This window comes from Myxocyprinus asiaticus, chromosome 24 (assembly GCF_019703515.2).
Source record: "Myxocyprinus asiaticus isolate MX2 ecotype Aquarium Trade chromosome 24, UBuf_Myxa_2, whole genome shotgun sequence".
Classification (NCBI taxonomy): domain Eukaryota; kingdom Metazoa; phylum Chordata; class Actinopteri; order Cypriniformes; family Catostomidae; genus Myxocyprinus; species Myxocyprinus asiaticus.
In genome coordinates, this window is record NC_059367.1 from 5,805,229 (window position 1) to 5,819,957 (window position 14,729).

At 36.5% G+C, this 14,729-nt stretch overlaps 1 protein-coding gene across 1 annotated transcript in view; it reads left to right on the forward strand.

Moving 5' to 3' along the window:
- The first annotated feature begins 6,122 nt into the window (after positions 1-6,122).
- LOC127415030 (sodium- and chloride-dependent taurine transporter-like) overlaps positions 6,123-14,729 on the forward strand; it is a 37,451-nt gene continuing 28,844 nt past the window's right edge. The window contains exons 1-2 of the mRNA XM_051653496.1: positions 6,123-6,373; positions 14,072-14,301. Of these exons, the coding sequence (XP_051509456.1) occupies positions 14,073-14,301 (229 nt within the window). The 5' untranslated portion in view covers positions 6,123-6,373; position 14,072. The remainder of the gene's footprint in view (positions 6,374-14,071; positions 14,302-14,729) is intronic.

The window sequence follows — 14,729 nt, forward strand, 5'->3', positions numbered from 1 at the left end:
ATAATCCAGAGTACTCCAGTGGTTTAATCACTTCTGAAGCGATCTGGTTGGTTTTGGGTGAGAACAGACCAAATTCGAACTACATTAGACATGATCATGATTACACTTCCTAGGACTTGTACAGAGCGCTAGATGGCGCTATAGGGTGTAATCGAGCTTGAAATCGCCAAGACGACTGATGTCAAGATGTACAGTGAAAATAATGAGTTATATTTTGGTCTGTTCTCACCCAAAATCAAATGGATCACTTCAGAAGACATTGATTAAACCAACAGAGTCTCATGGATTACTTTTATGTTTACCTTATCACCTTTTTGGAGCTTGTGGAGCTCCTGTCACCATTCACTTGCATTGTATGGACCTACAGAGCTGAGATATTCTTCTAAAAATCTTTGTTTGTGTTCAGCAGAAGAAAAAAAGTCATACACATCTGGGATGGCATGAGGGTCAATAAATCATGAGAGAATTTTCATTTTTGGGTGAACTAGTTGGTTGGAAAATTAATATTAAAGCACTTTATGGAATATGCAATACCCTAAAATGTCTAAACATGGCCTCTGTAGTTTACCGTAAAGTTCTGGAAACCACAGCTGCCAGTTTTTTTTTTTTAGTTTGTTTTTTTAAGGGGGCCTTAACATAAAGTATTATTTAAAATTATTACAATCTAACTTGATGGAAATTCATAAAAACTAAAACAATCAATTAGCTGACATATCTACTTCAACAGCTCCCTTCAACAGCTTGTTGTTATTGATGAAGTTCTTGACATTTCTGGAATCACAAAATTAATTTTGTGATTAATTTTGATGCTCTTAGTTTTATTATATAGAAAATGTTAAAAGACAAGTAGCTTTGTCATCATTACAGCAGAAGTACCAAACAAAATATCTTAACCTTCGAATATTTTTTTCCGACAATGGAGGGGCCTTGGAGTCAAAAATGTAGAGAACCACTGTTTTAATCTATATTTATACCATTTGACTAATGTTTCAGATACTAAATTCACACAATCTAACTTACATTTGTTTATTGACAGACTAAACCAAGTGTCATCACAACATGTGCCATTACAACATGTATGAGATATGTACATCTACATCTGCATGGCATGTATGTATGCATACGTATGTGGGTAAAATATTACAAAAGAACCAGCAAGACTCTGGAACCCCATAGTGTAATGGCTGCAGCTCTCACCCTTTGACTAACATCCTGGCGAGCAGCACAGAGTGGACACATGGACAAGCCTTCTGTCTGTACAAACTCACACATGCTAATGTCATAGCAAAACATGAATATGATGACTAAACTGTTTATTATATGCAGCTACTATATTGCATTGTAGTTAAAGTAAAATTAAACCAGAACCAAATTTTCATCTTCAAATTTCAACGGATATCTTTTAAAAATGTGACCTTGGATTTTTATCATGTAATCATCTGCCAAAGGCTTACCGTAGGTAAGATTTTATTGAAGCAGATAAGGAAAGGAGAAATGAGGACATATAATGACTCGTTATGAATCTGGCACTCACTCTGTGCAGCTTTATGGAAAAATACCACAAAGGATTACAATCCCCTGGCTTTTCTGTGATTGGCAGACACATTTGGTGGTGGTTTAGCCCAGCATTATTAAGATACACAATCAGACTTTGGACATATGCTCTCTCCCAACCCCCTCTTTCTTTCTTTTTCTTTCTTTTTTCTTTAATTAGATCCCAAAGTTTTGAGTCAGGTTAGATCATCCCCTTGCCTAAGGCCACTGACCCCTTCATGTGACCTAACATCAGTAGTCAGCACTGTCTGAAGATTTAGCTTTAGCACAGTCAACACCCCAACCATAGGACTGGAGCTTCAAAACAACCTCAGAAATATTTTATCCTTTGTCAGTCATCAAGGTTTTATGATGGAATGGCATTCAGTTCTCTTTGCTTTCCAGGACAGTGACGCAAGCATCAGTCCCCATTATTTACAGTGCACATGCGCAAACCCAAAATTTGAGAATGAGCTATAGATATTGAATAATCGAGTAGAATGGCATATGAAGCAGGCATATTTAAGTGGGCGGGGCTAGGTGGTTGTTTATAATTGGTCAGGTTTGAAGAGCCTTAAATTAAATTATTACTAATTTATAGTATATAATGATTTGTTATATCATACTATATTGTGTAGTAGTGGGGTAGCAATGGGAAGGAGTGATCAGATAAACGATCAGCCACGGGGAACTTCTGTTCTCCAAATTCTGACAGGACAAATTTTTGTGTATAATACCATAACAACAATTAATAGTACAAATTTATTTTCTTTGGTGTGGAGTTCTGACCATCTGCAGGGGCGGAATTTTGGATCTGATTTGAGCTTTGGATACGTTGATATATTTGTGCGACTAGACAGTATGTGACCACCCGACTGAGTGTGATGCATTCATTCAAATTTATGAGCACGAAGTGAGAAACACTGACGGTTTTTGTCCTAAACTTTATTCTAAACACCTGCTACTTCTACAGATTGAACAGTTATGAAGTCAAAAATTATCATTCACATTGCAAATATATATATATATATATATATATATATATATATAAACAGTTGTGCTCAAAAGTTTGCATACCCTTGGAGAATTGGTAATATATGTACCATTTTTAAAGAAAACATGAGTGAGCAGGCAAAACACATTTCTTTTATTTCTTATGGGATTCATATTCAACTGTAGGTTATAACAGAATGGCACAATCATAAAACAAAACATGGCAACAAAGAAAAAAATTAAATGACCCTTGTTCAAAAGTCTGCATATCCTTAGTTTTTAATACTGTGTATACCCCCCTTTAGCATCAATGACAGCGTGCAGTCTTTTGTAATAGTTGTCTATGAGGCCCCAAATTCTTGCAGGTGGTATAGCTGCCCATTCGTCTTGGCAAAATGCCTCCAGGTCATGCAAAGTCTTTGGTTGTCTTGCATGAACCGCACGTTTGAGATCTCCCCAGAGTGGCTCGATGATATTAAGGTCAGGAGACTGTGATGGCCACTCCAGAACCTTCACCTTTTTCTGCTGTAACCACTGGAGGGTCAACTTGGCCTTGTGCTTAGGGTCATTGTCGTGCTGGAAAGTCCAAGAGCGTCCCATGCGCAGCTTTCGTGCAGAAGAATGCAAATTGTCTGCCAGTATTTTCTGATAACATGCTGCATTCATCTTGCCATCAATTTTCACAAGATTCCCCATACCTTTAGAGCTCACACACCCCGAAAACATCAGTGAGCCACCACCATGCTTCACAGTGGGGATGGTATTCTTTTCACTACAGGCCTTGTTGACCCCTCTCCAAACATAGCGCTTATGGTTGTGACCATAAAGCTCTATTTTGGTCTCATCACTCCAAATTACAGTGTGCCAGAAGCTGTGAGGCGTGTCATTGTGTGTGGCATTGGCGCAGTAAAGGCTTCTTTCTGGCAACTCGACCATGCAGCTCATTTTTGTTCAAGTATCGTCGTATTGTGCTCCTTGAAACAACCACACCATCTTTTTCCAGAGCAGCCTGTATTTCTCCTGAAGTTACCTGTGGGTTTTCTTTGTATCCCAAACAATTCTTCTGGCAGTTGTGGCTGAAATCTTTCTTGGTCTACCTGACCTTGGCTTGGTATCAAGAGATCCCCAAATTTTCCACTCCTTAATAAGTGATTGAGCAGTACTGACTGGCATTTTCAAGGCTTTGGATATCTTTTTATATCCTTTTCCATCTATATAAAATTCCATTACCTTGTTACGCAGGTCTTTTGACAGTTCTTTTCTGCTCCCCATGGCTCAGTATCTAGCCTGCTCAGTGCATCCACGTGACAAACAATGAGAACAAACTCATTGACTATTTATACATAGACACTAATTGCAATTTAAAAAGCCACAGGTGTGGGAAATTAACCTTTAATTTAAACCTGTGTGTGTCACCTTGTGTGCCTGTAACAAGGCCAAACATTCAAGGGTATGTTAACTTTTGATCAGGGCCATTTGAGTGATTTCTGTTATCATTATGATTTAAAAAGGAGCCAAACAACTATGTGATAATAAATGGCTTCATATGATCACTATCCATAAATAAAAGACAGTTTTTTGCATGATCAGTCATATTTTCAAAATCAATGCCAAAATGTCACAATTTCTGCCAGGGTATGCAAACTTTTGAGCACAACTGTATATATATATATATATATATATATATATATATATATATATATATATATATATATATATAAACAAAAGGGTTTTGTAATTAAATGTGTACATGTCATTTATTTCTACACTTGCCTTCATATTTAAATCATATCTATGAATTTCTACTCCCTATTTCCTGAATTATTATTGTTGTTATTGTTAAGCAAATATTAATTATAATAATAACTATAAAACCAGCAATGATGATAATAATAATAATAATAATAATAATAATAATAATAAGTAATGAAATTTAATATTAAATATTAATAATTAAGAGTAAATATTAATTATTAATTTTAATGAATTCATCCATCTGCTCAACAGCAAGGTTTGGTAGCAAACCTCAGAAAACAATTCACAAAACCAATAACATTACTAACTTTCTTCAAAGCTTATTTAGAATTTTTTTAAATCTTTCTCTATGTCTCAAGGGGCTGGGTGCTTTGACATCACAATTTGTGAGTGCCTTCTCCCATGCAACGAACATTGCGTGACTGTGGGAATGTTTTTCGCAAAATAAAATGATGTGGTTCATTACATGTCTCAGGGCAGTTTCGAAGTGAAATATCCACTTTGTGGCATTAAAAGCGAGGGAAATGTTCTCTCAAACAGATCAGGTTTTTAAGGTTAATGTTCTATTGAGATTTAAATCAATAAAACCTACCTCCCTACCCTAAACCTTAAACCTAAACCTAACTGATAGTGTCATAAAAAGCAAATGTGACATGAAAAAAAAATTCTCAGAAGCAAGCACGTTATTTTGTGGTGCGTCTATGACACTTTCAGTTCATGTGTCGACTCACATGCTCTTCAGGACTCGTACCCCGGTCCTTTGTATTGTATATGCAACAGTCTATCAGTTGAGCTACCGCACAATTTGATCACACTTAAACAAGTTTGTAAATTTAGTTAGTTATGTAATGCAAACGTTAAAATGAGTCATGTGCTATTGTAAAAGTGTTTTATATGTCATAAGATAGCATTGTGAAGAACAGAACGAAAAGTAAGTGTTTATGAACTGATAATCTGCTGTTTTACTCGTGATTTATGTGAAAGGGGATAAAAGTCATTGTTGTTTTAGTGCCTCTAGTGTTCATTCCAACTGGAAATTACCATGTTACATACATATATTATATATATTATATTATATTATATTGTATTATATTATATTCCAACCGTTGAAATGCATCATGTGATACCTGTTACTTTTCTCTGCACTGGTCAGAATTAACCAATCACAGCTGTTTGTTATGACTGGATGAGGCTGTGGTGGATTTCAATGTGTATGTCAGGTACAAATCCTCAGAATTAATAGATTTAAATGATTACAAGCTCTAGTGAACAAATGTCTCCAGTAAGACAAAAAACAATACGATAGTTCATTGCAAATCAATGGAAGATTCGGCTTTTTGAGCCACCAAGCGCCCCATTGATAGCAATATCATCATTCTGTCTCATAGGAAACGGTCCTTGGCGAGCAACATAATTTGACTGAGGTCAAAATCTTTCTAGCAAGTCTGTCGGCAATCTTTGGAATGCTCTCGGGAGGCTATTTCCAGTCATGCCAGTACAGCTCCTATCTACTTGAACAGGGGAACACCGAATTCTCAAAAATGGTTGGTCAAGATTACGATCAAAGAACATATTTCAAATCAGCATTAAAATTTGATAATACTGGAATTTTAAAGTGTGCTTCTTTACTTCAGATTACGCAAAAAAAAAAAAAAAAAAAAAGAAAAAAGAAAACATTTCCCAGCTTGTTAAGCTAATGCACATGCATGTTCTAGAGATGATTGACAGGCGATGTCTGTATCTAGAAGGTGATTGGCTCTTTTACCTGTAAGGCGGGACTTCCTTTCTACATCTGTTGACCGTTGGGCGCTAGAGCCTTTTTGTTGGGCGTTCCAATTTCTCCCATTCATTTGAATAGAAGTGGCCTGTGTCTTCTAAATACTCTCTGATGCGCGTTCGCCGATCGACGTGAAGTGAGCGTGCGTGTCTCTTTAAGAAACACACTCCTGTTGCACAGAGAGCCTGGTGTTTTTCCACTCACCGTTATTACATGCTCTCCCCATATAAGACAGAAGTCGAGGGGGAGAGGGCGGAAATATTAGTTTCGTTGGCTTGCAGCTTCACCACAAGAAGACAAAAGAACAAGAGACAGGTGAGTGGTACCTTGATCCCATCTGATCAATGGAGGCTGATCTGCATCTTTAAGCGCATCTCTGTGTAGATTGTAACTTAACTGAATTATTTTTGTATGTTGAATGATATATATCTGGTCTCTTCTTTTAATTAAAAAGGCTTTCAAATGTTAAAAAAATATATGTTGCCATTCATAAGTTCTGAAAATAGAATAATATTATTATAATTACAATCTTCTAAATAATATTTTCCCCCAGAATAAGGTGTCTTACATTGCATTAAAAGCCCTCTTTGTGACTTATTTGTTGCGCACAAATGTTCTTTATTTCGCCTAAGTAATCTCTTCGACATTTGCAACCTCAGTGTCATTAAATATTAAATGCAATCAATTAATTTGAAAAGCACCGTCAATAAAGATGAACTGTAAGCATTGGTTAACAATGCGTCCGTTTAATATCTAAAATGCTTGTGACAGCACCCACAGGACTATCAGAGCATCATGATGCTTTAACAGGTGAATAAAATGTAGGTTAATGTGCATTTATTCTGCACTATTGGTGCATGTAAACAAACACTGACACCATTGAAGACAGATAGTCTACAATATGTCATGTGGCTTACAATATAACACCGGCACGCGCACAGGCATACACAATGTAGGTTATTGGGACACAGTCAAGATTCACTTATCATCATGCGGTAAATGCAAAGCTCTCGTTGATGGATGTGCATCTGAGATAAAATAGGATAATAAATGAAAAGGGGTGTTTTTGTTCACCGTTAAAGAGGCGTGTCCGCACGCGCGCAGCCTTTTATTGTGGCTTTGTGCAATGGTTGTGTTTGTCGTGCAAACTTGCTATATCCTAAAAACTTGTTAAGATGGTTTTATAAATGTATTCCATACCAGAGGCACAGAGGTTTCCAAATTAAACAGTTAACATTTTTTTAATTTCATTAGGAGCGCGCGCCGGAGAATTAGGGCACCTGCTGACGCTTGTGCGGGATATTTGTGTAATCAGTTTTAAAGTTGATAACAGACAGATTTTTTTGTATTTATTTTTTTTATTTTTATATAACGCACGGCATGAGATGACTTTGCACAAACAGGCGCTCAATTGCTTATTTTCTTTCTTACACTGTTCTTTGTTGCACTATTAAAACCACAGAGAAAAGACCCTTATAATTCAGTAAGCATAGTGATGTACTTGTGATTGTAATGGTATTATGGTACTGTATGATTAACATATTCATGCACTTCAAAGAATTATGATATTGTCCAAAAAACATGGTAGCCTACCGTGGTACCTTGTCTCAAAAAAAAAAAAAAAAAAAAACACTGTAACATCACAGTACCATGTCAAAAAGACTGTTGAACCATAACCAGATTTTTTTTTCTTCCCAATTTGGAATGCCCAATTCCCAGTGTGCTTTTAAGTCCTCGTAGTGATTCGCCTCAATCTGGGTGGCTGAGGATGAATCCCAGTTGCCTCCGCGTCTGAGACCATAAACCCGCGCATCTTATCACGTGGCTTGTTGAGCGCGTTGCCACGGAGACATAGCGCCTGTGGAGGCTTCACGCCACCCACCGCGGCATCCACGCTCAACTCACCACGTGCCCCACCGAGAACGAACCACATTATAGTGACCACGACGAGGTTACCCCATGTGACTCTACCCTCCCTAGCAACCGGGCCTATTTGGTTGCTTAGGAGACCTGGCTGGAGTCACTCAGCACGCCCTGGGATTCGAACTAGCGAACTACCCAGGCCCCCCATAATCAGATTTTGTAATGTATAGGCATACAAACTTGGCAAAGTTTTATACAGTTACTTCAAAAGATGAATCAGTCTTTGAATAACCAAACAGCAATGACAAAACATTGCTGTGACCTTCCATTATAAATAATTGTATTAGATTAAGTGTTGTTGCTTCTATTTATAGTATCCCATTTGTAGTATCCCACAACTCCAGCACTCCGTATCAACTTTCCAGGGGATTTGAACTTGGCAAACCTCAAGATATTAGTGTGGAGTTCTTTTCAGTTTTACTTCACAATGATTTAAGACATGTTGCTTGTTCTCCAGACGAGATAAAATGGGTGGACATTTTTTTATTAATTGGCTACTTAGAATCTAATGTCGTAATAACACAAAACCACGACATGCCATTGTGACTCACAGACAGGGTTTATCTTGTGAATACAAATTCCATGTATTCTATCAATAAATATGTCTTGAAATTGCATATATTAAACTGCATATATATCTATTGTTACATGTTAAATGTTTACATGCATAAATTGTACTGTTTACAACTATTTACACTGACTTGATAAAACGGTACTGTCTCTTTAAGAATAGGGGCAGTTTAGCAAGTGTCTCACAGAAGTGTTTCAGTTGAGTGCTTATTAACAAGAGTGGAGTCGCATGGTTTCTTTATTGCATCCGTGCTATGTGTGATTACAATTAAATGTTTCTTTTTTTGTTGTTGTTTTTGGTCAAAACCTGACCATACCTGCCAACACTCCCAATTTTACCATGTTTCTCAAGTTTTTCTATACCTCCTCCCACTGTAATCCCAATTTACAATTTCTCCCGATAAATTTACGATTTTCCGCATTCACATTTTGCTTATGAGAATGTATTAGAGGTTGCCACCCGTAGGTGGTAGGGTTGCCACCCTTCCAGTAAAATACAGGATCGACCCGTATTTAAATATGAAATGATGCGTCCCGTATCGAAACAATACAGGATGCGATTTGTCCCATAAAGCTGGTCAGATGGCATCATGGCAAAATTGTTCCAGATCATTAATTTAACATTGTTGGATATTTTTCATAAGGTGGGTAAGGAGTCGTCTGAAAAGTCCACACATTATGCTAAAACGGTGGATATTTTCATAGAAAAACAGAAGGTTAAATGTTCAATAAGATGTACAAAATTACACAGATCTAACAATGTATGAATACAATTACTGAGTCATAAAAACCAGAAGTACAGGTAAAGGAAAAAATATATAATTAAAATAAAATAAATAAAAATAAAAAAACAAAAAACAAAACATAAAATATATATAAACCAACACTGATGTATACATAAGATAAATAATCAAAGAAATAAAAATAACTATTTTATATATATATAAGTTATGGGTCAGGAAAGTTCTCAGCATATAAGAAAGGACATACACTTTATTATTCATAACTCAAAAAGCATTTATTGCTAAAACTGTCAAGGATGTGGTAAGGGACCTTGAATACATTTCTTAGTATTATTCATCTTCAATGTGGTATTACTGACCGGTACAGCTGCTCCCTATATGAATATTACGCAGTCTGCGTAGTGCACCTACTCACTACGGGGGCACCATCTTACTCTAGGGGGGCACCAGAAAAGAATCTCCCTATTTTTCACAATCCGATGTTGACAGGTATGCACCTGAGAGTAAAGAACAGAAAGGGTATGAAAAGAGACACTACTCAGTGACAAATGGATTATGTATATCTCATCTTTGGACACACATTACACGGAACGAGTCAAACCTCAACATGCAGTGAAAGGATCTCAGTGCTGAACTTCTCTGCCACTAAACTACTCAATGTCTGTCAGCGATCTAAACATATATCTTGGTCCTATATGCAAGGGGGTTACTTGCATTGTAGAAGGTTAAGTTTGAAGAATCTATATCATTCAAATGAAAATTATGATGCATCTGAAAAAAATCGCTAATTTTACCCAAACCTAGTCCAGACCTTATCAGACAGCTGTACCCTAATTGCAAGTCAGTGAATTTAGAGAACTTTGATAGGAATAGAAAAGATAATGTTATTTAGTCATGAAATGACCTCCTACTGATCAAAATATAGGCACAAAAACTTTATCAGACCCACATACATACAGAAACTAGGGCACTTGTAGTAAAGTGAGTTTGTTTATCAGTTTTAGTGCTCACAGTGTGAGTTTCAAACAGGATATCAGACAGCTACTATAATTTGAGAACAGACTTCTCAGCTTCCTGGCTGGCCTGACTCTCATTTCAAGAGCTCTCAGGTCTTATATTAGTGGAATGTCTATAACACACTGCTTAGTTGGAACCGTATATAGTGGTTTTGTGAAAAAGATGAATATATTTAAACATTTTCTGTGATGTTGTTTGTTTGAGTTAATGTTGTTTGCTGGGGCAAGCATCACTATTACTATTGTTCAAAATAGGGTTAGGGATTTGAAAAAACTCCAAACTTTAATTATTAAACTTCATCATTCAACCCGTCCATTTGTGCTATGATATGATACCTCAAATCTTGAAGTTTGTAGAGGAAAGTTGTGCTATTACTTTTCTAACAAATCGGACTTACGATTTTGCCTGGCAGATGGAAAAAACGGGCATAAAATCACATGAAATCACATTGAAGGAGGGACCTGAACCAACCTGATCTAAGCAACCTCCTAGCAACCACATAGCAACACCCTGGCAACCACACAGAACATACCTCACAACTGCATAGCAACCGCCCATGCAGATCACCCTAGCCATTTTTACATTTTCTTCAGAAAATCTAGTTATGTATATTGTAGTACCTCATGGGCAGAAGAAATATTATTTCTACGCTGAAGGAACTTAATAAAGAAGCATCAGATTTACACAAAGATGACCTATTCCACTGGAAATTCCTCTAAGCATTAAAAGCTGAGAAAATTCAGACTGGAACCAGCCAGTCTATGGCTGCGACATCTGTTGAGTGTCAACCGTCTTAAGAACAATGAGAGTTCTGTGGACGCACTGAGACCTTTCCTCATACATGTCCTAAATCAGGAAATACCCCATGACATGTCCAGCTTATCATCTCGACAAAGAGAGGAGATCATGAGACATCCTTTTTGGTAATTTCTTGGAGTCGGCATCCTGAATCCATGAACATTTCACACAAAGTCACAGTACTTGTGATTTAACCCTCTAAAATGCACAGAATCTACCTTTTTGTACTAAAATGTACACGATACTTCGCCTTGCTAGATAATTCTGAAAATGATGTTATGACCTGTAATCACTTTGCTAACTGACGAATTGGTGATTATAATCTTTAATCTTGTTTTATTCATGTCATATTACTAGAATGGTAACCATTCTTGATAAAGCACATCATGTTTACTATTGTTGAGATTCTTTCTGCATTTCAGAAATGCTTATGTGAATTAATTTTTGATATATTCAGTTGTATCCGAGATATATAAAAAGTATGATTAAAACATGTACTTTCTGAGCGGGAAATGGAAGTCTTCACAGACAAAGGCTCATCAATCACCAATCAGAAGGAGGGACAGAAATTACCATGTGACTTCAAAAAGACACTTCTGATCAGCTCAGGACACCTTTGGGATCTCAACTCAAAACTCTCCTACCAAGGAAGAACTCTCTCTTCTCCGGCTCTTGCCTCTCTTCCACTTCCTCTGCAGCTCTTCATCCTCCGCGCTCTGGCCCTCGTGGCTTGCAGCCTCGCTCCGGCGCCCCTCAAGTTCCATACAATGTAGAGTCCAGGAAGCCTTTCTCACTCTCTGCTCTACGATTAACACACGTGACGGGAGTTGCGAGTCTCCCTTTCGGAAAGCCTCACTTCAAAGTCTCGCCTCATCATCCCAGCAACAGACATCCACGATCTTATCAGAGGACCAAAACATCGACGGAACAATCAGAACATTCTACAAAGAGCCAAAGAACCAAGCAACACAAGGAAATGCAAGGAAACGCAAGGAAACACTAGAACATCTCCAGACTTTGCTGAAAGTACTGGTGTCTCTTTGATATAATTCGAGTTACCCAATTGAAAATCGAGTTAGACTGAATTAAGTATCAGTGGTTCTCAAGGCATTGTCTACAGACTCCATAAAGTTCATTTTCTCTGTACAGATCATTTCATTCACCTTCTGTTACAATTCACTCACAATCTGTTTTTCATGTTTGTATGTGTAAGATTAGTTTTTATGTTTAAATTAGCAAATAAGTCTTGTTTGTATTCAAAGATGAAATGACTGTGGTATCGTCACTTGATTTTTCAAAGATCTTGCCCTGAAGCTATACCTAAAATATTTGTGATATTATTTTCTATAAGCCATGAGAATAATATTACTCCAGTAAGTGAATTAATCATTCAAATTCCCTTATTAAAGCTAATTCCTTACAACAGAAATTGTGAGTGGATACAACGAGCCGTTGTATAACATTTTAATGGTGGAGATTTTTATTCAGACAAATAATCAAAGTATTTGTCATTTATCCTTCTTATAATGGTGGTCGAGCACGGCTAATTCCATTATGAAATCCTTAAATAATGAGGTATACAAGTGGACAGATTAATTAAAGTCCTAACACACATACTGTTCCCTACAATATGTTATCTGGAGATGCAACAACATCTACATAATCTTGGATTGTGTTATTTGCTTGATTCATGGAATGGTTTGCATAAGCATTGCAGTAATGATAGTCCTTGATTTGCAGTCAGCACTTCAGGCGTACGCTCGCAGTTGAGATTTGCAATTTTTCTTGTGCTCTAGTGACTTATATAATAGTACAACATGCTTAATGGAATCTCAGTGGAGGTGTGTACACAGTTTAATGGGTAAAATTGTGTTAATCTATTATGAATCTTGTTTAATTTTTTTCACTTCCTTATGGGTCTCCATAAGGGTTTTCAAACTCAATCTCACAAATACACAAAAAATATACAATATAATATTTTATATATATATATACACACATACAGGGTTGGGAGGGTTACTTTTTAAATATATTCCACTAAAGATTATAGAATACATGCTGTAAAATGTAATTTGTAACGTATTTCGTTAGATTACTCAAGGTCAGTAACGTATTCTAAATACTTTGGATTACTTCTTCAGCACTGGTAAATTTTTTTTTCACTTGTTTTGACTATAAAAACTCTGTCAGTACAGTAAGACAAAATACACATGTTAAAAATACATTCTCTGAAAAACCTAAATATCTTATGCAGTGTTGTTTCTAAAACAAGATAAATCAAACTGATCTTGTTTTAAGGATTTTTAGATATTTTTACAGAAAAACAATACAACATTTTTTATCAAGATTACGATTTTTGCCCTAATATCAAAGGTCTTACTAGAAAAAAAGAAATTATGATCTAACGTGAATTTTCTTGATAAAAAAATATGATCGTGCCTGGTAACGTGTGCATGTAAAATGGCTAGAAATAGCATTTTAGCTTAGCATAAAGCTGACAATTTACACAAGGTTTATTTCTATTTCTTCTGCTCCAAACTTACTTCAAACTTACTTCTCTGTCTGCTCGTATGAATGTAACTCATCATAAGAAAGTGTTTCACCGCTGTTCAAATGCACTTTGGATCGCATCATTTATATGTATAAATGTTTTCCATCTGAAAGGACTAAATATTAAATGAAACAAATGACAATAAAATGCAAAGTAATCTCTTCAGTAATCAAAATAATTTTTGAATGTAACTGTATTTTAATTACCAATTATTTAAATTGTAACTGTAGTGGAATGCAGTTACTTATATTTTGTATTTTAAATACGTAATCCCATTACATGTATTCCGTTACTCCCTAACCCTGTATATATATATATATATATATATATATATATATATATATATATATATATGTGTGTGTGTGTGTGTGTGTCATTCTTATTCCCTCTTCTTTTCTCTTTCATACTCAGTATGGCACAGAAGGAAAAGTTGCAGTGTCTGAAAGATTTCCATAAGGACACTTTGAAGCCGTCTCCAGGTAAGAGTCCCGGCTCGCGCCCTGAAGATGAGGCAGAGGGCAAGCCACCACAGCGGGAGAAATGGGCCAGCAAGCTGGATTTCGTGCTCTCTGTGGCCGGAGGTTTCGTCGGTTTAGGCAATGTTTGGCGTTTCCCGTACCTCTGCTACAAGAATGGCGGAGGTGGGTGTGTGTATGTGAATAGGTTTGTAATATGAAACCAAAATGCATGTGTTTTTGTGTTTGAGGTGACACTGTCCCGTCTCTGTGTACTGTAAATAACTGCCAATATCTGAGTTTGTTTCACAATCTGATGTTAAGATGGTCTTGAGACATTAATACCTTTCGAGGTCATTGCTGTGAAATCTTTTGTGTGCGCAAAGCTATCTTTGCTGTTCTTAAAGCATATTTCACAGAAGATAAAGCGCTGTTTTATTGTACAGTCTGACCTTCTGTGCAACTGACAATGTGGTTCAAATGGCCATTTATTGTATTCTGTGATTTGTTAACAAATGGGATACGGTTTCATTAAAGAGAGACCTTTAAATACAATACAAGTTAAGCTCTTTGGACAGCATCTGTGGCCTGCTGTCGATTACCACAGATAATCA